Source organism: Macaca thibetana, chromosome 19, assembly GCF_024542745.1.
Source record: "Macaca thibetana thibetana isolate TM-01 chromosome 19, ASM2454274v1, whole genome shotgun sequence".
NCBI classification, from domain to species: Eukaryota; Metazoa; Chordata; class Mammalia; order Primates; family Cercopithecidae; genus Macaca; species Macaca thibetana.
The window spans coordinates 12,125,969-12,151,002 of NC_065596.1; the positions used below are offsets into that span (position 1 = coordinate 12,125,969).

The 25,034-nt window shown below is 44.5% G+C and overlaps 4 protein-coding genes across 13 annotated transcripts in view; 3 read left to right on the forward strand and 1 right to left on the reverse strand.

Annotated features, from left to right (window-relative positions):
- The window catches only part of GET3 (guided entry of tail-anchored proteins factor 3, ATPase), a 422,808-nt gene that overhangs the window by 344,203 nt on the left and 53,571 nt on the right, over positions 1–25,034 (reverse strand). The window lies entirely within an intron of this gene.
- The window catches only part of LOC126942481 (zinc finger protein 44), a 414,080-nt gene that overhangs the window by 130,217 nt on the left and 258,829 nt on the right, over positions 1–25,034 (forward strand). The window contains exon 1 of one of the 10 annotated variants that reach the window (XM_050770090.1): positions 4,468–4,677. The exons of the other annotated variants lie outside the window; for them this stretch is intronic. Within the exon in view, the coding sequence (XP_050626047.1) occupies positions 4,675–4,677 (3 nt within the window). The 5' untranslated portion in view covers positions 4,468–4,674. Of the gene's footprint in view, positions 1–4,467; positions 4,678–25,034 lie in introns of those variants that run through there. 10 annotated transcript variants of the gene reach the window in all.
- The window catches only part of LOC126942563 (zinc finger protein 799), a 103,556-nt gene that overhangs the window by 74,690 nt on the left and 3,832 nt on the right, over positions 1–25,034 (forward strand). The gene's annotated exons all lie outside the window — the stretch shown is intronic.
- Positions 1–25,034, forward strand: part of ZNF20 (zinc finger protein 20) — a 201,259-nt gene that overhangs the window by 27,528 nt on the left and 148,697 nt on the right. The gene's annotated exons all lie outside the window — the stretch shown is intronic.

Here is a 25,034-nt window from a genome sequence, read left to right on the forward strand (position 1 = left end):
TGGCTCACATCTGTAATCCCAGCACTTTGGGAGGCCAAGGCAGGTGGATCACCTGAGGTCAGGAGTTCGAGACAAGCCTGGCCAACATGGTGAAACCCCATCTCTACTAAAAATACAAAAAATATAAAAATACAAAAAAATGAGCTGGGCATGGTGATGTGCACCTGTAACCCCAGTTACTGGGGAGGCTGAGGCAGGAGAATTGCTTGAACCCAGGAGACGGAGATTGTAGTGAGCTGAGATTGTGCCATTGCACTCCAGCCTGGGAGACAAGAGCAAAACTCCATTTCACAAAAAGAAGTCTGCTCTGGCTCCTAGGCAGAGAATAGATGGTAGAGTGGCATTGGGACATCAGTTTGAAAGCCATAGTAGTAGCTGGATGAGAGGTTCTGCTGGCCTGGGCTTGGGTGGAGGTTGACAGAAGTTTGCATATCTAGAGTGTAGATGTGAAGACAAACTTTATTTCTTTCTTTGGAGACAGATTCTTGTTCTATCGCCAGGCTGGAGTGCAGTGGCACGATCTTGGCTCACTTTCCAGGTTCAAGCAATTATCCTGCCTTAGCCTCCCGAGTAGCTGGGACTACAGGCAGGTGCCACCACACCCAGCTAATTAGACAAACTTTATCTTTGTAGTTGGGAGGGAGGACAGGGAAAGGCCTCACCATTCCCACTACTTAGTGGTATCTGGATGTAAACATAAAGGGTCAACTACAGGCCAGGCACGGTGGCTCACATCTGTAATCCCAGCACTTTGGGAGGTCGAGGTGGGTGGATAACCTGAAGTTGGGAGTTTGAGACCATCCTAACCAACATGAAGAAACCCCATCTCTACTAAAATTTACAAAATGAGCCAGGCGTGGTGACACATGCCTGTAATCCTAGCTACTTGGGAGGCTGAAGCAGGAGAATCACTTGAACCCGGGAGGCGGAGGTTGCGGTGAGCCAAGATCGAGCCATTGCACTCCAGCCTGTGCAACAAGAGTGAAACTCCATCTAAAAGAAAAAAAAAAAGCAAAAAAACCCAAAAAGCCAAAAAACAAAAAACAAAGGGTCAGCTACAACACTCTTCAGTGCAGTAGAGTGTGTGGGTCTAAGAGCGTATGATGGTAGAGGGGGTTCCCACACTAGTCTGAGAGCATAGGGGAGGTTTCTCTGTGGGGCTGATGCTCAGATTGAATCCTGAAGCCTGACTAGGAGCTACACAGGCAGAGGTAGCTCCTCTAGAGCGGCTGATGGAGTGAAGGAGAGAGGAGAGTCAAGAGTGAGTCCTATTGTCCATAGCCTCTGGGTGCTGCCTCTTACGCAGAGGAGGAAGGCTCAGGGGAGATGATTGGAGGGGAAGTGAAGGGTTATGTTTTCTGTTTGGCCATAATATGTTTGAGATGAATGAAGGTGTTGAGTAGGCCATTAGACCTCGGAGTCTAAAGCTTGGAAGAAAGATCTGAATGGAACTTTGAAAAGCAGGCCGGGTGTGGTGGCTCACGCCTGTAATCCCAGCACCTTGGGAGGCTGAGGCGGGCGGATCACGAGGTCAAGAGATCGAGACCATCCTGGCCACATGGTGAAACCTCGTCTCTACTAAAAATACAAAAATTAGCTAGGCATGGTAGTGCACGCCTGTATTCCCAACTACTTGGGAGGCTGAGGCAGGAGAATCGTTTGAACCCGGGAGGCAGAGGTTGTAGTAAGCCGAAATCGCGCCACTGCCCTCCAGCCTGGTTACAAAGCGAGACTCTGTGTCAAAAAAAAAAAGACAAGTGTCAGAATAAGAAGGTTATGTGAAGCCCTAGATACAGAAGACATCACCTGGTTTCAGGGTGAGGGACAAAGTGAAGCAGAAGAGGAAGGCTCATAAGAAGAGTAGGCACTACCCAATTCCAAGGCACTACCCAATATCAGGAGGAGGGAGAGCGGGTCAGTAAGGTGTGAGGAGAAAGAGGTTGATGTCCTTTCCTGGAGGCCTCCAGGAACAGGTATTTCAAGATAAGAGAGTGGTCAGCTATGTCAAAGGTCACTGAAAGTTTGAATAAGATGAGGAGGCTGGGCGCGGTGGCTCACCCCTGTAATCCCAGCTCTTTGGGAGGCCGAAGCAGGCAGATCAGGAGGTCTGCTAACACAGTGAAACCCCGTTGCTGCTAAAAATACAAAAAATTAGCCAGGCGTGGTGGCACGTCCCTGTAGTCCCAGCTACCCGGGAGGCTGAGGCAAGAGAACTGCTCGAACCCAGGAGGCGGAGGCTACAATGAGCCGAGATCACCATATTGGCCAGGCTGATCTCCAACTCCTGACCTTGTGATCCGCCTGCCTTGGCCTCCCAAAATGCTAGGTGACAGGATATCTCTCTTTCTTTCTCTCCGTGTATGTGATTTTTGAAGGCAAGAGTATCATTTATTCGTTAGTTATAATCAGATATCATTTTTTCCTTATTTTCCAAACATGCCCATTTTTCCTGTCTGGAAACACTACCATTTTACAAATTGAATAAAGATTTTATTTCATCGAATGACACCTGATGTTTGACTCCTTTCTTTTTTTTTTTTTTTTGTTTTGAGAGGGAGTCTTGCTCTGTCGCCCAGGCTGGAGTGCAGTGGCCAGATCTCAGCTCACTGCAAGCTCCGCCTCCCGGGTTTACGCCATTCTCCTACCTCAGCCTCCCGAGTAGCTGGGACTACAGGCGCCCGCCAACTCGCCCGGCTAGTTTTTTTGCATTTTTTAGTAGAGACGGGGTTTCACCGTGTTAGCCAGGATGGTCTCCATCTCCTGACCTTGTGATCCGCCCGTCTCGGCCTCCCAAAGTACTGGGATTACAGGCTTGAGCCACCGCGCCCGGCCGACTCCTTTCTTTTTTAGCCATTAGTTCCAGCTTCCAGTTCATGGTGGTTTTAGGTCTCCTACTTTTGCTTCATAGAAATATGGGAAAACCCTCTTGTTTTCAAATTCATTCCCTAATGTTTCAGCTTCTGATTGGAGCTTTTAAGTCATTAACATTTAAAGTCTTGAAGGAAAGAGTGTTTCTACGCTGTGCACAGGGTACAGGAGGGCAAGTTGAGCTCCCAGAGTTAAATCCTTCAGTGTCTCTCCCTCATCATAAGGTGCTGATCCACCTGATGGGAATATGCTGGGACTACAGGCGCCCGCCACCACGGCCAGCTAATTTTTTTGTATTTTTAGTAGAGACGGGGTTTCACCATGTTACCCAGGATGGTCTTGATCTCCTGACCTTGTGATCCGCCCGCCTCGGCCTCCCAAAGTGCTGGGATTACAGGCGTGAGCCACCGTGCCCGGCCTCTGCCTTTTGGTTTTTCTTTTTTTTTTTTTGAGACAGAGTCTGGCACTGTCGCCCAGGCTGGAGTGCAGTGGCCGGATCTCGGCTCACTGCAAGCTCCGCCTCCCGGGTTCACGCCATTCTCCTGCCTCAGCCTCCCAAGTAGCTGAGACTACAGGCGCCCGCCACCTCGCCCGGCTAGTTTTTTGTATTTTTTAGTAGAGACGGGGTTTCACCGGGTTAGCCAGGATGGTCTCGATCTCCTGACCTCATGATCCGCCCGTCTCGGCCTCCCAAAGTGCTGGGATTACAGGCTTGAGCCACCGCGCCCGGCCTTGGTTTTTATTTCTTCTTTCTTTGGAGGCAGAAATTGGGCGTAAGACAATATGAGGGGTGGTCTCCTCCCTTAAATATAGTATAGAGACGGGGTTTCACTCTATGCCCAGGCCTCAAGCGATCCTCCCACTTCGGCCTCCCAAAGTATTGGGATTACAGGGGTGAGCCACTGTGCCCGGCCAAGAGGACAGATTCCATCCCCAATGATTTCATTCCCACTGCAACCAGTCAGTAGTAAGTCTAGCCACCTCCACCCTTTGCCCCAAACTGCCCTTGAAAAACCCCTACCTACGGACCTTGGATGAGAATAATTTGAGTAGTAACTCCGTCTCCCACGTATCGTAGCTGGCCTAGCGTTTATTAAACTTTTTTTTTTTTTTAACTGCAATACCGTGGTATTTATTTGTGTAGAGCGCAGAAAGAACCCGTCCAGCGCTCATAGCGGGAAAAAGGCTTGATCTTGCAGGAGACAGCCTCATCCCAAATTCCTGGTCCCTGGAGAACATCAGCCCCCCGACTCCACCTCCGTCCCCCGCTGCTGCAGTGTGACCAGCGTGGCCTTGGCTGCCCTCCTGCTCTGAGGCCAAGGGATGGCTCCAGTAGACAGTGAGACTGGGATTCCTTGCACACAATTGTTCAGGAGGAAGAAGCAAAAAGGGCCCACTGAGTACAGATAGGAAATTCCGCTTTAAGGCAAATGTTCCCCGGGACGGGTCGGGTCATAGCGCAGGGAGGAAGCCCGCCCTGCCAGGGGCTGGGTCTGGAACCTGTTCATCCGGCTGCACTCAGCATTGTGAGATGGTTTCCTCTGTCACTCAGTGCCCAGGAGGCGGGACCTGGAGCACTATCCAATCAGAGTCGCGGGCAGGTTCCTGAGAACTGTCAATCAGGGCCGCTGCGGAGAGGAGGGTGTGATGTTCTAGGAGCTAGTGGCCTCTTCACCCTGGTGACCTCTGTTCCGTGTTCTGTCACTGAGAGACGCCCTGGGACATCTGTGGTGGTTTCTGTCGCGCTGGGACCTACCCTGGCTACGGGAGGAGTTGGGAGGACCCGGGACACCGCACAGCCGGGAAATGGTGAGTGTGCGGGGCCCGGCGTCCTGAGGCAGGGCGAAAGACTGGTCGGAACCAGTCGGAACCGGCTGTGGCGCGACCCGGGCCTCCCCGCAGCGTCTTTGGGGTCTGGGACCCGAGCCCCCCTGTGCACCTCGGTCCTCGGTTCCTTTGGACGCAGGGTGGGGCTGGGCCGGCAGCCGGGACCCCGGGCGTCCTGTCCCGTCCCTGAGCGGCGACAGCGGCCCCGGCCCCCCTCTCTGGGCAGCTCCATGCCCATAGCCCCGCGTCTCCCCCTATTGTGCGGCGGAACCGGCACAGGCTCGCGGCCTGTGTCATTGCAGCCGGACGCCGAGGGCTGCAGCAGAAACAGTTTAATAGGAGAGGACACCCTAGATCCGCCTCCGTGAGAGGTTTGGGGATGGGGTGTTTAGGGGTCTGGACTGGGGTGGTTGGGATGTGGGGTCGCTGGTTGGTGCAGAAGTGAGGGGTGAGTCCTGAAACTGGAGGTGAAGAAACCGCATTCTCCTGCTGAGTGGGCTCCCTTGTGGGGTTTTCAGCCTGCTCGGCGCCAGCCTTTCCGCTTGTATTCAAGATCTGAGAAAGAACTTAGACGACTCTTGAGCAACTCTCAGAGATCTTATCCCCGGGCACAGTGGGGAAACCGGTGGTCAGCGTCTGCTATGACCTGACTCTCAGGGAGGCGGCCCCGTGAGGCAGCGGGGCTGAGGGCACCTGTTTAATATCTAACTGCAATCTCGCCTCCAGCCTGGCTCACAGTTCCTGTGAACCCGGTGAGGAGGCTGCTTGGTGAAGACGGGAGGGTCGCTAGGCACAAACCAGACACAAACACAGTTCCTGCTGTGGTCTCTGTGGTCTTCAGACCCTTCTTTCTTTCCAAGGGCGACCATTTCCCCTCCGAGCCTTTCAAAGATATGAGCATCAGGGTCTCAGAGACCTGTCCCTTCATCCTAACTCCTCTTGGGGTTAACAGTAAATTTTTTGGTTTCCAGAGCCTTCTATATGCGGTTTCCAGAGCCTTCTATATGCTAACTTCACTCCTCAATTCCCAGTAACATTATGAACCCTTTGTCCCAAGATGATATTTCAAATAGACACAGAATTTTGTCATTTGTTTTCAGATAGCAATGTGTGGCTCTTTTTAAAAGGATTTATTTTGTTCCTTAACATTTAACATGTAAGGAAGAAGAGAATAACCACCTGACACTCTGCTGTAAAAAAAAACAAAAAACAAACAAAAAAAAACAAACCTTTGTGCCTCTTTTATCTCCCCTAGGCACAGATGCCTTATCAGAATGTCCTTTACAGGGTGATGTGACCTCAGCCCACCCTGTATCTTTCCAGGCCCTGTGTTATGAAACTTTCTGGGGCTACCCTAAATGCTGGAAGCTGCCAATCTCATGGAGGGCCTAGTGGATGTCAGCCCTTGGGTCACTCTTCCCAGAGGACAGTCTGAGGTGTTGGGGTGGGGCCTCCCAAAGGACCAGGTGGATGCCCTGGGGTGGGATGAATCTTCAGGTATATCATTCCTGTAAAAAGCTAACCCCTGGACTGGGCGCGGTGGCTCATGCCTATAATCCCAGCACTTTGGGAGGCTGAGGTGAGAGGATCACCTGACGTCAGGAGTTCAAGACCACCCTGGCCAACATGGTGAAACCCTGTCTCTACTGAAAATACAAAAATTAGCCGGGCATGGTGGCAGGTGCCTGTAATCCCAGCTACATGGGAGGCTGAGGCAGGGGAATCACTTGAACCCGGGAGGCAGAGGTTGCAGTGAGCCGAAATCATGCCCTTGCACTCCAGCCTGGGTGACAAGAGCGAAACTCTGTCTTTAAAAAAGAAAAAAGGCCGGGCGCGGTGGCTCAAGCCTGTAATCCCAGCACTTTGGGAGGCCGAGACGGGCGGATCACGAGGTCAGATCGAGACCATCCTGGTTAACACGGTGAAACCTCGTCTCTACTAAAAAATACAAAAAACTAGCCGCACGGCATGGCAGGCGTCTGTGGTCCCAGCTACTCAGGAGGCTGAGGCAGGAGAATGGCGTAAACCCGGGAGGCGGAGCTTGCAGTGAGCTGAGATCTGGCCACTGCACTCCAGCCTGGGCGACAGAGCCAGACTCCGTATCAAAAAAAAAAAAAAAAAACTAACCCCTGGGACATTGACATTTTTTTCTCCAAGCCTGTTTCCATTCCTTGGTGACACATGGCAAATTGGATAGTGTTATTCAGGAGACAAGACAAATGATTTCTGCCTTTTGGACTCTCTCCTACTGTCAAACTAGAAAATTGTATCTAAAAACTGGAAAACCCACCCAATGAGGTTTCGCAAGAGCCTGAAAAAGACATAAGGCAGTGTCTACTAGGAGTGTGGTTGCTGAGCACTTCAGTGAGCACCTTGGGGCTGGGGGATGTGCCAGGTGATAGAACGACCTGACCTGACAGTTGAGTCAGACTTGTCCAGTCAGTTCCGCCCCACCCTGGGTTAGTTAACCTGAAAAGATTTGTTCAATTATTTCAAATTTAATTTTTTTTTTTTTTTTTTTTTTTTGAGACGGAGTCTCACTCTGTCGCCCAGGCTGGAGTGCAGTGGCCGGATCTCAGCTCACTGCAAGCTCCGCCTCCCAGGTTTACGCCATTCTCCTGCCTCAAGCCTCCTGAGTGGCTGGGACTACAGGCGCCCGCCACCTCGCCCAGCTAGGTTTTTTTGTATTTTATTTAGTAGAGACGGGGTTTCATCGTGTTAGCCAGGATGGTCTCGATCTCCTGACCTCGTGATCCGCCCGTCTCGGCCTCCCAAAGTGCTGGGATTACAGGCTTGAGCCACCGCGCCCGGCCTCAAATTTAATTTTTTATTAATTATAAAGTGCATCCTATCATTAGAGATTGATAGAGAAGATAAAGTATTTCTAAAGAGGCCAGGAAGAGTTGAAATTCAGAAAAAAAATTATATATATGTAGTTTTCTATTCCTTTTTTTTTTTTTTTTTTTTTTATTGAGACAGGGTCTCCCTCTGTCGCCCAGGCTGGAGTGTGGTGGTACCATCATGGCTCACTGCAGCTTAGGCAGCCTAGACTGCCTGGGCTCAGCCTCTGGAGTAGCTGGGAGTACGCCACCATGCCCTACTAATTTTTGTGTCTTTTGTAGTGATGGGGTTTCCTCCTGTTGCCAGGCTGGTCTCGAAGTCCTGGGCTCAAGTGATCTCCTGCCTTGGCCTCCCAAAGTGCTAGGATTACAGGCATGAGCCACTGGACCCAGGCCCTATTCCATTTTTTAAAAACTTTTTTTCTTTTCTTTCTTTTTTTTTTTTTTTTTTTTTTTTTTGAGATGGAGTTCTACTATGTTGCCCAGGCTGGAGTGCAATGGTACAATCTCGGTTCACTGCAACCTCTGCCTCGTGGGTTCAAGCAATTCTTCCTCAGCCTCCCGAATAGCTGGGATTACAGGAACGCATCACCACGCCTGGCTAATTTTTGTGTTTTTAGTAGAGATGGGGTTTCATCATGTTGGCCAGGCTGGTCTTGAACTCCTGACCTCAGGTCGTCCGCCCGCCTCAGCCTCCAAAAGTACTGGGATTACAGGTGTGAGCCACTGCGTCCGGTCTTTTTCTTTTTTTTTGGAAACAAGGTCTCGCTCTGTTACCCAGGAGTGCCGTGGTATGATCTCAGCTCACTGCAACCTCTGCCACCAGGGCTCAAGTGATCCTCCCACCTCAGCCTCCCAAGTAGCTGGGACTACAGGCGTGCGCCACCATACTTGGCTAATTTTTGTGTTTTTGGTGGAGACGGGGTTTCACCATGTCACCCAGGCTGGAGCATTTTTTAAAAACTTTTATTTACTTTTATTACCCCAGAGACCATGTAATAGGTTTATTAGGTCTTTTGTTGGATGATTTCAAATGGAATTTCAGGGCCTAGCAGTGGAAATACTACCAAGGGAAAAATTTGGGGAAAACTCTTCCATTTTGGCTGCAGAAAAAATGAATATATTTTCACAAGAATGTGTGGTAGGTATCTGATTGAATTATAAAGCTTTACCAAAACTTTAGTTTCTTTTCTTTTTAGGCTGGAGAACTTGGGACAGTGGGTAAGTCTGGTCTGTTCCTGTTATCTGGACTTGGCAGATTAATGCAACATTCTGTGGGACTTTGCAATAGCTAAAGAACTTAAATATCATTTGTTTACTAAAGGCTTCATCATTATGGAAGTAGTAACTGATGTTTATTATCTGAGATGGATACTTGTGCTTTTCTTGTTGAGCTCTAAAATAAAATAGAAGTGACTTACAATTTCCTTCCCTCATATAAACACTGAATTTGAGTGATTTTGATAGATTCATCACATGTGGGGTTTTGTTTGTTTTATTTTTTAAATCCTTGTAAGGCATGGAAGGGTAAGCAAATAGCCTTGACTAGGGTAGAGAGGCTTGAGGCCAGTGACTCCAAGTGGAGGCCAATTTTCAGCCTGCAAAGAGACACTGTGTGCCCAGTTTAGTTGGTTCTTCCTGGGGAGCCTCCCCTGCAGGTGTCCTAGCCTGATCACTCCAGCAATAGGAGGAGTCTTTTTTTTTTTTTTTTTTTTTTTTTTCTTTTTTGAGACGGAGTCTTGCTCTGTCTCCCAGGCTATAGTGCAATGCTATGATCTCGGCTCACTGCAACCTTCGCCTCCCGGGTTCAAGTGATTCTCCTGCCTCAGCCTCCTGAGTAGCTGGGATTACTGGTGTGTGCCACCATGGCCAGCTAATTTTTGTATTTTTAGTAGAGACGGGGGTTTCACCATGTTGGTCAGGCTGGTCTCAAACTCCTGACCTCTTGTGATCTGCTGGCCTTGGCCTCCCAAAGTGCTGGGATTACAGGCATGAGCCACTGTGCCTGGCCTGGGAGGAGCCTTTTTTTTTTTTTTTTTTTTTTTTTTTTTTTTTTTTTTTTTGAGATGGAGTTTCGCTCTTGTTGCCCAGGCTGGAGTGCAGTGGCGTGATCTTGGCTCACCACAACCTCCGCCTCCCAATTTCAAGCAATTCTCCTGCCTCAGCCTCCTGAGTAGCTGGGATTACAGGCATGTGCCACCATGGCCAGCTGATTTTGTATTTTTAGTAGAGACGGGATTTCTCCATGTTGGTCAGGCTGGTCTCAAACTCCTGACCTCAGGTGATCTGCCCGCCTTGGCCTCCCAAAGTGCTGGGATTACAGGCGTGAGCCAGCGTGCCCAGCCAAGGAGGCTTTTATACTAAGAGAAGCTACAGAGCACTGGAAATCTGGGGATCTACAGGCAGAGGCAATTGGGGTGATGCCATGTCTGAGGTTGTATTTGTTATTGTTGTAGGGCTGTCACTAGACAGTCTTCAGGTAAGATAAATCTGAATTTAGCTAAGAAATGAGTTTATTCTAAAAGAGCACTACATAAGGGGAAGAGCACTAAGTATAAGATCTGAAAGCATCTTAAAGCTTGGGTGGAAAGTTGCTTTCAAGGTGAAGAGCAACCAACATTACAAAGGAAATGAGATGGAGACGGCAGGATGGAGGGTGAAAATCAGATTCTAGATCACAGAGTGTTTTACCCTGACTTAAGCCTGTTCATAGGATGAGTCATGAAAGAGGGGTTGTGTTTTGGCTCAGGCTGAGGGTGTGTGAAAAATCAGTGGCCTAGAAGAAAGAGCGAAACTTAAGTAATTTCCTTTCTTTTCTTTTCTTTTCTTCTTTTTTTTTTTTTGAGACACGATTTCACTCTTGCTCAGACTGGAGTGCAGTGGTGCCATCACAGCTCACTGCAGCCTTGACCTCCCCAGGCTGAGGTGATTGTCCCATCTCAGCCTTCTGGGTACCTGAGACTACAGGTATGCACCCCCATGCCCAGCTAATTTTTTTGTATTTTTTGCAGAGACAGGGTTTCACCATGTTGCCCAGGCTGGTCTTGAACTCCTGGGCTCAAGCGATCCATCCACTTCAGCCCCCCAAAGTTCTGGAATTAGAGACGTGAGCCATCAGGCCTGGTTGCAAGTTTCCTTTGGAAGCATTTTGTTCAGAGTAATCAGTAGAGGCAAAAACTATTCAGCTATTTATTTATAAGACAAAGAATGGGAATTTGGAGGGCCTTGTTACAGGTTAAAAAGGTAGGAGCCAGAATTGATGTCAGCGAAGGATGTTTCTCTGCACTGGGCTGCTTGTCCAGAACAGAAAGAACTGGGCATGGTAGTGGGGGTCAGGTAGTTTGAGGTGATTTCTTATATATATATATATATTTTTTTTTTTTTTTTGAGACGGAATCTCACTCTTTGGCCCAGGCTGGAGTACAATGGCGTGATCTTGGCTCACTGCAACCTCTGTCTTCCTGCAGCCTCCACCTCCTATGTTCAAGCTATTCTCCTACCTCAGCCTCCTGAGTAGCTGGGATTACAGGTGCATGTGACCATGGCTGGCTAATTTTTCTGTTTTTAGTAGAGATGGGGTTTCATCACGTTGGCCAGGCTGGTCTCGAACTTCTGACCTCATGATCTGCCTACCTCAGCATCCCAAAGTGCCGGGATTATAGGTGTGAGCCACTGTGCCTGGCCTCTTAAATCATGCTTATTACCAGGGTTACAGGGCTTATCCAGGATTACAGGGCTTATGTAAAATTGAACATTATCAGCTGCTTGGTTGTATATTCAGTGAGTTTTTTTAATCAGAGTAGAAATTGCACACATTAAAATGTCTTTGAGGGCTCACATAAGTCTCTTGCATTTAGGTATTCTTGACATACACTTTATAACAAACTGATAACCTTAAGCAACTTGTTTAGCTGAGTTCTTCAACTTCTTGTAGCAAATTATTAAATCTGATAGTAGAGTTGTTGGTTTTATACACATTTGGTTAAAAGGGTGGTCCCTAGGGCTTGCATTTGGCCTCTACAGTAGGGTCCCTGTTGTGGAACTGAGCCCTCAATTTGTGGGGTCTGTGGAAATGTTAGATGGTGTCAGCATTGAATTATTGAACACCAGTTTTTGTTGGAGAATCGGCTCGTGTTCAGCAAATGCTACATATTTGTTGTCAGAAGTAATGTTAGATAAAAGACGCCATGGATTAGAACCATGACTCTGAATTTGTCATTGTTATTTATTATAGGTTCAGTATGTATTCACCCATAAGCATCGTTTTGCTTCTTCAGTTTCTAGTTAGTTAATACTACCATTAATATGCCATCCATATAATGCTGAAAAGGCAATCCTACTACAAGGTATCTACCCAAAGAAGTGGAAATCATTATATCAAAAAGTTCCCTGCACTCATGTTTATTGCAGACTATTCACAATAGCAAACTTATAAAATCAGCCTAAGTGTCCACCAACAGAAGATTAAATAATTAAAATGTGATATATTCTTCACACAGTGGAATACTATTTAGACATTAAAAAGAATGAAATTGTGTCTTTTGCAACAATATGGATGGAATGGGAGGCCATGATCTTAAGTGAAACAACTCAGACACAGAAAGACAAATACTGCCTGTTCTCATTTATAAGTGGTAATTAAAGAATGTGTGTAGGGCCAGGCACAATGGCTCACACTTGTAATCCCACCACTTTGGGAGGCCAAGGCAGGTGGGTCACGAGGTCAGGAGATCGAGACCATCTTTGCTAACATGGTGAAACCTCGTCTCTACTAAAAATACAAAAAAGTAGCCGGGTGTGGTGGCGGGCACCTGTAGTCCCATCTACTTGGGAGGCTGAGGCAGGAGAATCGCTTGAACCCGGGAGGCAGAGGCTGTAGTGAGCCGAGATCATGTCACTGCACTCCAGCCCAGGCGATAGAGTGAGATTCATTCTCAAAAAAAAAGAATCTGTATATATGTGGACAAGTGAAGACTCATGGGGATGAGGGAGGTTATTTGGTGGATAATGGAGATTGCTCCAGGGATGGATGCACTGAAATGCCTGACTTTACAAGGCAATATATCAATATAGTAAAATTGCACCTGTACTCCATGAATATATATATCTAATTTATACATATATGTATGTATACATATATTATACATATGCATATATGTGTGTGTGTGTATATATGGAATGCACATTTTAGGGTACTACCCAAAACTTCTGAATTAGTAATTCTTGGAACTGGGCCCAATGAATTTTTTTTTTTTTTTTTCTTTTTGAGACAGTCTTACTCTGTTGCCCAGGCTGGAGTGCAATGGCGCGATCTTGGCTCACTGCAACCTCTGCCTCAGCCTCCTGAGTAGCTGGGACTACAGGTGTGCACCACCATGCCCGGCTGATTTTTGTATTTTTAGTAGAGACGAGTTTCACCGTGTTGGCCAGGCTGGTCTTGCCAGGTCGGGTTTTTTTTTTTCTTTTGTATTTTTTGAGCTCTTTCACCTAGGCTGGAGTGCAGTGGCATGATCTCGGCTCACTGCAACCTCTGCCTCCTGGGTTTAAGCAATTCTCTGCCTCAGTCTCCCAAGCAGTTGGGATTACAGGTGCCTACACAACACCTGGCTAATTTTTGTATTTTTGGTAGAGACAGGGTTTCACCATCTTGGCCGTGCTGGTCTCGAACTCCTGACTTCGTGATCCACCTGCCTCCCAAAGTGCTGGGATTACAGGCGTAAGCCACTGCGCCCGGCCTCCAGTGATCTGTTTTTTAACAAGCTCTTCAGATGATTCTCATGCACATAAAGTATGAGAACTAGTTCATCAGAGCCACCTGTTAAAATATAATGCAAAAAGATATAACTAAAATGTAAATATAATTAGTAACTAAATTGGGACACTAGGGAATACTGATTTGATTCAAAGACAGCAAGAAAGGATGAACAGACGGGGGGAAAACAGGAAAATTGTGCTGAAAAGATTTTTGTGTTCTTTATTTGCCTCCATCTGTTTGACACATGCTGTTACCTGAGGCTATGGTCATGCAGTTTACTCACACATTGCAGTGCTCGTAGGACTTGACTTTTGTCTGAGAAAGAGTTTTGCTCTTGTTGCCCAGGCTGGAGTGCAATGGTGCGATCTCGGCTCACCGCAACCTCCACCTTCTAGATTCAAGCGATTCTCCTGCCTCAGCCTCCCTAGTACCTGGGATTACAGGCATGTGCCACCATGCCCGGCTAATTTTGTATTTTTAGTAGAGATGGGGTTTCTCCATGTTGGTGAGGCTGGTCTCGAACTCCTGACCTCAGGTGATCCGCCTGCCTCAGCCTCCCAAAGTGCTGGGATTACAGGCGTGAGCCACCGTGCCCGGCCAGGACTTGACTTTTAAGTTAATTTTTTGATGTTGTTGATAATGTTGTTTTTGTCTCTACACTCTAACAGTTCATGAGTTTTTTAACATGTGGGGGGAACATTGCTGGGTTATGGATTATAGACAAACTTCAGTTTATTAGGACATCATAATAGCATGTGTGGATTAACTGTCTGACCAGACCGGGTGCTGTGGCTCACGCTTGTTATCCCAGCACTTTGGGAGACCTTGGTGGGTGGATCACCTGAGGTCAGGAGTTCGAGATTAGCCTGGCCAAGGTGGTAAAACCCCATTTCTACTAAAAGCACAAAATATTATCTGGATGTGGTGGCGGGTGCCTGTAATCCCAGCTACTCGGAAGGCTGAGGCAGGAGAATTGCTTGGACCCCGGAGGCGGAGCTTGCAGTGAGCCGAGATCACGCCATTCCACTCCAGCCTGAGCAACAAGAGTGAAAATCTGTCTCAAAAAAAAAAGTTTTCTGACTATATATGCATGTCTGTTTATACTTTTTTTTTTTTTTTTCCCCCGGGCTTAATTCACTTTATTTTTCTTGTATAAAAACCCTATGTTGTAGCCACAGCTGGAGCCTGAGTCCTCTGCACAGGGACTCTGGTGTGGGTCTTAATGAGGTGGTCAGTGAATTCCTGATAGGGAGACTTGGCGAATACAGTCTCCTTTCAGAGGTCGGGAGTCAGGTAGCTGTAGGTCTTAGAGATGGCATCAAAGGCGGCCTTGGCAAAGTTGCCCAGGGTGGCAGTGCAGCCCCGGGCTGAGATGTGGCAGTCACTGATACCAGCCATCATGAGCAGCTTCTTGGGCACAGGTGCTGAGACGATGCCAGTGCCCCTGGGTGCAGGAATGAGGCGCACCAGCACAGAGCCACAGTGGCCTGTCACCTTGCAAGGGACGGTGTGGGGCTCGCCGATCTTGTTCCCCCAGTAGCCTCTGCGCATGGGGACAATGGAGAGCTTGGCCAGGATGATGGCCCCGCGGATGGCAGTGGCCGCCTCCTTGGAGCACTTAACTCTGATACCGACATGGCCATTGTAGTCCCCGATGGCAACAAACACCTTGAACCTGGTGCGCTGGCTGGCATGGGTCTCCTTCTGCACTGGTGTAATCAAAATCTCATCCTTGAGAGAGGCCCTCAGGAAAAAGTCAGTGATCTCACATTCCTTGATGGGCCAGGAGAAGAGATACATCTCCTCCAGGGACTAGATCTTCATGTCCTTGACCAGGCGGCCCAGCTTAGTAACAGGCATCCACTCCTTATCCTCGGCCTTGCCTCTGCGAGCTCTGTGGCCCCGGCCCCAGATGCCACTGCTGAAATCTCCGCGGAGGCCACCACGGTTCCCCATCCCAGGGCCCCCAAGGCCTCTGGGCCCCCACGCTGCACCTGCGTCATCAGCCATCTGGTTTTTTCTCAGAGTAGAAGCTATACCTTTTAATATTTATCTTTATGTTATCTCCATGTGATTATGTATTATCTCCATATGATTATATATTGTGTTTTTACTGGATTAGCATTCATGTTGTGGACTTTCATCTGTGAAATAATTCTCAGTCATTTAATTCATTTGCATAGTAAATGCAAATGTTTGCTTTGTTTCTCTCTTTGTTTTGGGCATACTTTATACACAAATCCTTTTTTACATGGAGGGGTTGGTAATATTTCCTTTCAGATGGTGGTTTATTTTTTATATTTATTTTATTTAGATGAATTCTTCCTAAGTTTTTTATTTTTTTAGATAATGTCCAGCTCTGTCACCCAGGCTGGATTGCAGTGGCACAATCAGCTCACTGCAGCCTCAAACTCCTGGGCTCCCAAGTAGCTGAGACCATAGGCATGTGCCACCACACTTGGCTAATTTTTAAATTTTGTGTAGAGAGAGGGTCTGCCATGTTGCCTGGCTGGTCTCAAATTCCTGGCCTTGAGATCCTCTTGCCTTGGCCTCCCACAGTACTGGGATTATAGATGTGGGTCACTATGCCTGCCTCTTCTTAATGTAATTAGAGTTCAATTTGCCAGACTTCTCCTTTGGAAGCTACTTTATTTTCTTATATAAGAAGACTCTTATTAAATAAGAAAAACATTTTTCTGGCCAGGCACGTTGGCTCACGCCTGTAATCCCAGCACTTTGGGAGGCCGAGGAGGGCGGATCACGAGGTCAGGAGATCGAGACCATCCTGGCTAACACGGTGAAACCCTGTCTCTACTAAAAAATACCAAAGAATTAGCTGGGCGTGATGGTGGGTGCCTATAGTCCCAGCTACTCGGGAGGCTGAGGCAGGAGAATGGCATGAACCTGGGAGGCGGAGCTTGCAGAGAGCCGAGATCACGCCACTACACTCAAGCCTGGGTGGGTGACAGTGTGAGACTCTGTCTCAAAAAAAAAAAAAAGAAAAAAAAATTTCTGTAATTTTCAAAAGTGTGTTTTTGTCTTTCATAGGTGTTGTATGTTCGTCTAATTTAATCTTTAGGTCTGTCTCTTGAAACTGGCTATAAAGTTTATCTCTGCTCTGGTGTACCTCCAGGGATTTGGTTGTGGATGGTTACGTTGTGCCTTTCGTGGGATACATTTGTTTACCAAAAATAAGGCCATTGAGGCAGATATAATTTGATAAAGTTTATTATAAACCAAATTTGAGGATCAACTTGAGAAGACACACCAGCAAATTTGGATGTGTTCCAAAATTGATTACAAGTTGGATGCCTTTATGAGAAAGTTTAGGAGAAACTGGGGGACTACTCATACCAGAATTGTCCTTTTCCTTGAAGGGTACAATATTGACGTTATGATCATTGCCTGTAGATGACAGCTGACAGGCTAAAATGGTCTAAGTGGAAGACAATCAGCAAAACATGATTCAGAAATAAATCAGTGTCTTTTTTGATGTTAATAGATCACGTTAATCATATCAACAGTTTGGAGAACTCACAATAAGATTTGAGGGACTCATGATAAGATCCTTTACTCACAGACAGGATGTAAGCCATTTAATTAGAAGACTTCTCGCCAGGCGCGGTGTCTCATGCCTGTAATCCCAATGCTTTGGGAGGCCGAGGTGGGCGGATCACCTGAGGTCAGAAGTTCAAGACCAGCCTGACCAATATGGTGAAACCCCGTCTCTACTAAAAAATAGAAAAATTAGCCGGGCATGGTGGCGGACGCCTGTAATCCCAGCTGCTCGGTAGGCTGAGGCAGGAGAATAATTTGAACCTGGGAGGCGGAAGTAGCAGTGAGCCGAGATCATGCTTTTGTACTTCAGCCTGGGTGACAGAGCAAGACTCCGTCTCAAAAAAAAAAAAAAAAAAAAAAGAAGAAGAAGAAGAAGACGACTTCTCCAAGTGGGCTGATTTGGAAACCTGCCAAATGTGACCTATAGGTTATCAATTCTTTATCTTGGCAGAGGGCTTAGTGCTTGTATATGAGACCAGTGACCTCATTCCTGTAGACTTCAAAGCCTAATGTGTGGTAGAGAAAGAGTCTACCTCTCTTAGTCACTTAGGACTGCTATACCAGATTGCCATAAACTGCATGCCTTAGACAACAAACATTCATTTCTCAAAGATGTAGAGGCTGGAAGTCCAATATCAAGCAGATGAGGCCTCTGGAAAGGGCCTGCTACCTGGTTTGAAGATGGCAGTCTAACCCTTATGTCCTCACATGGTGGAGCTATGTCTGTAATATCTGTCTAGTTTTGGTATTAGGGCAATATTGCCCTTATAAAATGGAATAGAAAGTGTTTCCTCTGCTTCTCTTTTCTGGAAGAGATTGTAGAGAATTGGTATCATTTCTTCCATAAATGCTTGCCAGAATTCAGTGAAATTCTGACCTGTTTGCTTGTTTTTTCTGGGACATTTATTTTTTATTAATATCTTCAATAGATACAGGCCTATTCATATTACTTAGGTCTCCTTTTGTGAGTTTTGGTAGTGTCTTTCAAGGTCCACTCCATGTAATTTTATCAAATATGTGGGTACTTAGTTGTTCCTAATAGTCCTTTATGGTCCTTTTACTGTCCATGGGATTAGTAGTGATGGCTCCTTTTTTTTTCTGAGTTAACTTGGCTATGGGCTTATGAATTTTAATGATGTTTCCAAAGAACCATCTGTTGGTTTGTTGGTGTTTTCTACTGATTTCTTCATTGCTATTTCGTTATATCTCTTCCCATTGTTACTTTCATCTGTTTGATTTACATTAATCTTGTCATTTTTCTCTAGTTTCCTAAAATGGAAGGTTAGGGTATTGATTTTAAACCTTTACTTTCTAGGAAATGCACTCAATTCTTTAAATTTCCCTCAAAGCACTGCCTTTACTCCATTCCAAAGATTTTGCTAAGATATACTCTTTTTCAACATTGCAATATTTACATTTTGCTTGACAATTCTCTTTGAAGTTTGTGTAGTTGAGAAGTTTGTGGCTTCAATCTCCACTTTGTTGAGGTTTTTCAACTATGCTTCTGTTACTAATTTTTACATTAATTCTAATATGATTTGATCACATACTTTAAAAAAATTTATTCAAGTGTGTTTTATGGCTGATAATATTGTTCATCTTGGTGAATATTTCACCAAGGCTTGAGAAGAATGTGTATGCTGTTGTTGAATGAATGATTCTATAAATATGTTTCAATTAAACCCAGTTGATTGATAGTGCTGTTGAATTCAGCTGTATCATTCGTGATTTTCTGCAGAGCTGATCTGTCAATTATTGATAGAGGTGAGTTGTTTTTAGTTGTTTTCCCCCAACTATAATCCTAGGTTTGTGTATTTTGCCTTGCGGTTTTATACGTTTTTGCATTATATATTTTGATGCTCTGTTTTATGGGCATAGATGTTAAGGATTATTATGTCGTATAGGATTGACTTCTTTATCATTATGAAATCTCTCTAACCCTTGTAGTTTTTAAAAATCTAAAACCTGATTTGTCTGAATGTAATATAGCTCTTCTAATTTCTCTTGATCAGGGCTAGTATGGCATGTATTTCTTCATACCTGTATATTTAATGTATCTGTGTCTTTCTGTTTAAAATGCTTTTTAAAAATACAGTTTGGGGCCTTGTTTTTTATTTCACTCTGCCAGTCTCTCTTTTTTACTGGTGAATATAGATAATACACATTTAAGTGGCAGTTGACATAACTGGATTCAGATAAACATATATATTACTGTTTTCTATTTGTTCTCTTTTTTTTTTAACTTCTCTTTTTCTACCCTTTTTCCTTTTAGCTGAGCATTCTATGTGATTTCATTTTCTGTATTATTTATCTATATAGTCTACTTTTTCTTAGATTCTATTAGTGAATTCCCCAGAGTTTGTGGGGAATTCACTAATAGACCACAACTAATGGACCTTCAATTTCAAGTAACACTATACTGGCTTCAGGAATAGTGCTGGTATAATAGACAGTTCCAAAGTGTGATAGACTGTTCTTCCTCCCATCACATTTAACATTACTGTCATTCATTAGTTCAACTGGGAGCTATAAACCACTGAATACATTGTTGATATTATTATTATTATTTTCTTTTGAGATGGAGTCTCACTCTGTTGCCCAGGCTGGAGTGCAATGGTGCGATCGCAGCTCACTGCAACCTCCACCTCTTGGGTTCAAGCAATTCTTCTGCCTCAGCCTCCCAAGTAGCTGGGATTATAGGTGTGCACCACCACACCCAGCTAATTTGATATTATTATTTTGAACAAACCTATATCTATTAGATCAGATGGGTATAAGAAGAGTAAATAATTTTTTGTGCCTTCATTTAGTTATTTCCTAACACTCTTCATATATATGTGTGTGTACACACACACATACACACACACACACAAAATCTGAATTTCTAACCCATATCATTTTTTTCTCTCTGATGAACTTCTTTTAACATTACTGGCAAGGCAGGTATACCAGTCACACATTCCTTCCATTTCATTCCCCTTCTTGTTTTTTTTTTTTTTTTCCTCAGACCAGGTAATTCCAATTGTTTTGTCTTCATTTTAGTTTTTTTTTCCCCACTGGTTGCTCACATCTGATATTTTCATTTAAGTTGTATCTTGCAGTTGCAGAAATTCTATATGGCTCAATTTTTAATATATTTTGGTATTATTTTATCCCTACATCAATTTTCTGGTTTTCTCTTAGTTCTTTATCATTGTCTTTACCAAGTTGAATGTATTTAAGACAGTTGCTTTACAGTTTTTATTCAGTAAATCCAGTGTTTGAGATTTCTCAGAGATGATTTATCTCAAATTGTTTCTATTAATAAGCCATATTTTCGTGTTTCTCTGTTTTATTTATTTCTCTTTTTTTTTTTTTTTTTTTTTTGGTATTGAAAAGGAGACATTTGAATGTTATAATTGGGTAACTCTGGAAATCAGATTGTTTCCCCTTAATTGTTTGGTATTCTTGCTTGAAAGCTGAAATTATTCATTTCTTTTTCTTTTTTAAAATGGAGACAGAGTCTCACTATGTTGCCCAGCCTGGTCTGAAACTCCTGGCCTCAAGTGATCCTCCTGCCTCAGCCTCCCAAAGTTCTGGGATTACAGGCTTGAGCCACTGCACTTGGCCTATTCATTTGTTTAGTAACATTTTCAAATAATGTTTGCAGAGAGTGTATTTCCTACTGGGTATAGACACTGAAGTCTCTGTTCTTTTTCTTCTATTCATCCAGTGTTCTGACAGAGATTTCCTGAATGTTAGAAGCTAAAAGTAAAAAAGATGAAACAAATGAAAACCTGACCTCTTCCAGTCCTCATGGATAGCTCTCTGCTGGGGTATTCTTTGAGCACTTAGCCAGAGCATTTACTACTTTAGCCTTCTGTTTCTGTTTAACTAAATCTGGATGTTAGCCAGAGCTGAAAAAGAGGATCCCCACCTGTCTTTTATGAAAATATGTTGTTTCCTGTGCCTGCATGGGGCTTTCTCCATTACCCAGTATATCTGGGTGCTTTTGAATATGTTTATTTGTAAAGAAAAATTATACTCTAGCCTTTTTTCCTGGGACTTAGATGGTCTAATACATTTTTTTTTTTTTCCTTGAGACAGTGTCACTCTTTCACTCAGACTGGAGTACAGTGGCACAATCTTGGCTCACTGCAGCCTCAACCTCCCAGGCTCAAGCAATCCTCCTACTTTAGCCTCCTGAGTAACTGGGACTACAGGCATGTGCCACCATACCCAGCTAATTTTGTTTATTTTTTGCAGAGATGAGGTCTCCCTATGTTGCCCAGGCTAGTCTTAAACTCCCTGCATTTAAGCAATCCTACCCGCTTGGTGCTAAGAGCAGCTCGGTCATGGAGACCCTAACCCAGCAGCACTAGAGGAATTAAAGACACACACACAGAAATACAGAGTGTGGAGTGGGAAATGAGGGGACTGACAGCCTTCAGAGCTGAGAGCCACGAATTGAGTTTTTACCCACATATTTATTGACAATAAGCCATTGATAAGCATTGTTTCTATAGATTATAGATTAACTAAAAGCTTTCCTTACAGGAAACAAAGGGATAGGCTCTGGCTAGTTGTCTGCAACAGGAACATGTCCTTAAGGCACACATTGCTCATGCTATTGTTTGTGGTTCAGGAATGCCTTAAGCGATTTTCTGCCCTGGGTGGGCCAGGTGTTCCTTGCCCTTATTCCAGTAAACCAACAACCTTCAGTGTTGGCGTCATAGCCATCACGAGCATGTCACAGTGCTGCAGAGACTTTGTTTATGGCCAGTTTTGGGGGCCTGTTTAAGGCCGATTTGGGGGCCTGTTCCCAACATTTCCCCCTTTTTGTTTTTGCAAGACGATAAAAGCAAAGGCAGCTTTATCACGGTGAGCTACTTCTCATAGGAGTCAGGACCTGCATCTGCAAACTATACAAAGACAAACAACACAAATTAAAAGCACAGTCATCATTGAAATCATGGAGACTCCAAGTGTTTCTATCCATTTTAATGGGTTAATAGCTGCTAATCTGTCTGCAGCTACTTCAAGCACTCCAGTTCCTGGCATTAAGGTCAGGTGTGCCTGGGATGCTTTAAATAGTTGTTTTTTAATTTTGCAATATCCAAAGACAAGTTTGTAGAGTGTCCTTCTAGATGCTTTTTTATTCTTTCCCACATTTTGGTCTTATTAAGAGCCATTAATAGTTTCCACAAATCCTTATGTTTAGCTCCTACAGTGGGCCATATTATTTGAGGTTGAGGTGCCACTATACCACCATGTTTCCAGATAATAGGAACTCTTGCCATATTTCTTACCATTTCTACCATCTGACCATTTTGCTCAGACCAGCTGAACATAGTGTGGCTGTGGCATGCAGACTGAGAGGTGCAATTCAAGCTAAACATCCCCTTAGGGGACCAATCAATAATGATTCCATAGGAATTGTTGTGCAGCACCTTTGCCTGTTTTGCAATGCAATCTTCCCAAACAAGTACATTTATTATTTCTGGCCAGGTTCAATTCTGTTTACAAATAGGTTTTTGAGGGTGGTATGCCTCAATTATAGGAGCAGATTTATTATGGTAAATACTGAGACCAGAAAGCATGTGTAACTGTGTCATAGAGTGATTACATCCAGGCATTATTGCCATCCAAGATTGATAAATATGCCCAATAAGTATAATTGTTCTGTCAGCCCTTGTTCAAGGAATACTCATGGCACTGGTGATCACTGCTATCACAGCTATCATTAAATTACTCATTGTGACTGGTTGTCCCGCTTTTCTCAGGTGTTTTTTGCCGTCTGTGGACAGCTTCTTGATCTGTCCCCAGGTAAGTGGCTGTGTTTGATGGGTGTTGCTCGTGACAGTTGGGGTTCTCCTCAGCGTCAATCTCGACATGGCTGCAACTGGGGGGGTTCTTGGGTTCCTCCCAGAATCTCTTCTTCAGCATCTGGCTCATGATAAGGTTTCAAGTGTCTTGATGGTGTCCAAATCGGCTGTTGGTTCGGTCCTGGAGAAATACAAGCATAACCTCTACCGCAAGTTATTATTTTATCTATTTCCCAACTTTTTGTTATCAGATCTCTCCAACAAGCCAGTTGTTCTGCTTCTGTCTTTGCAGCTGGTTTCTATAGATGCTGTTCAGCTGCTGATAGCATCTGGCCTTTAGGCAGGTTAAAAAAATTTAAAGTCAATAATGCTAGATTCAATTGCATATGGGGTGTCCTGTAGTCCCTGTTTCCCCCTTTTTGCTTTTGCAACTGCTTCAGGGAGAGATTCATTCTTTCCACTATGGCTCGTCCTTGAGAATTATTTGGGATGCCAGTAATGTGTTTAATATTCCATATGGAGAAAAATATAGCTAGAGCTTGGTTAGTATAGCCTGGGGCATTATCTGTTTTAATAGAAGCTGGAATGCCCATCACTGAAAAACACTGCAAAAGGTGGCATTTAACACAGGCAGAAGACTTCCCTGATTGGCATGTAGCCCAGACAAAGTGAGAAAAGGTATCTACACATACATGCACATGAGTTAGTCTCCCAAACAAGGGAACATGTATGACGTCCATTTGCCAAAGAGAATTATGTTTCAATCCTCAAGGATTAACTCCTCCTGTAAAAGATGAGGAATGCACCACTTGGCAAGCTAGGCATCGCTGGATAATAGCTTTAGCTTCTTTCCAGGTAATGCTGTATCTGTGTTTGAGACCAAAGGCATTAACATGGGTTAAATTGTGAAGGTGTCTAGCATTAGATATTGCAGTAGCAACTAGGCGATCAGCCATTTGTTTCCCTTCAGTTAAAGGCCCTGAAAGAGGTATATGAGCCCTAATATGAGTAATGTAAAAAGGGTGCATTCTACTCCGAACTGCTGTTTGCAGTTGGCTAAATAAAGTCATCAGTTGTTCATCTGTATAAAATCGTAACTGAGCATTTTCAACTAACTGTATAGAATGAACCACATATGAAAAATCAGAAATCACATTAATAGGCATATTAAAAGCAGTCAATACCTAAATTACAGCTACAAGCTTGGCTTTTTGAGCTGAAGTATACAGCATCTGAAAACTACCTTTCGAGCCGGAATAAGAAGCTTTACCATCACTAGACCCATCTGTAAAAACATTCTCAGCACCTTCAGTTGGTTTAAATTTAGTTATTTTGTGGAGAATTCAATTAGTTAATTTTAAAAGCAGAAACAGTTTTGTTTTAGGAAAGTGATTATCGAGAATACCCACAAAGTCAGCTAAATGGGTTTGCCAAATGAGACTATTTACAAAAGCTTGCTGTATTTGTGCCTTCATGAGAGGGATAATAATTTTTCCAGGATCATATCCATGTAATTTAACAATCTGAGTTCTCCCATTTCCTATCATAGTAGTGATTTGATCCAAATAAGGAGTCAGATTCCACGAATTAGTATGTGGAAGGAAAAGCCACTCTACAAGATCTTGCTCTTGAACAATAACACCAGTAGGTGAATGCTAAGTTGAAAAACTTAGCAAATCTAGAGTCTTCTCTGGATCTATTCTATTTATTTGAGTCTTATGCACTTGCTTCTCAATTAGCTGTAACTCTGCCTCAGCCTCCCTTGTTAATTGTCAAGGGCTAGTGAGACTAGGATATCTCCTCTTAGGATAGAAAATAGATTACTCATGGCCTAAGTAGGAATGCCTAGAGTAGGTCATGTCCAATTAAGGTCCCCTAGTAATTTTTGAAAGTCATTTAATGTTTTCAATTGATCCCTACGTATGGTTACTTTTTGTGGCACTATTTTAGTGTCATTTACTAAGGTCCCCAAGTAGGAGTAAGGAGTAGTAGTCTGAATTTGTCAGGAGCTATAATTAAACCAGCATAGAGAAATCGAATTTTGCAAGTGATCATAACATTGGAGTAGTATTTCTCATGTGGGGGCAGCACAAAGTATATCATCCATGTAATGAATAATGTAACACTGAAATTTTTTTACGAGTAGGTTTAATTGCTCACCCTACATACTTCTGGCAAATTGTTGGACTGTTTAACATGCCTTATGGCAACACTTTCCAATTAAAATTCTTAGCAGGCTGCAGGTTGTTTACTGCAGGAATTGTAAATGCAAACTGTTCACAGTCTTGCTCAGCTAAGGGGATAGTAAAGAAACAGTCTTTTAAATCTATCTATTAAAGTCCAATTTTTTGGAATCATATCAGGAGAAGGCAGTCCTGGCTG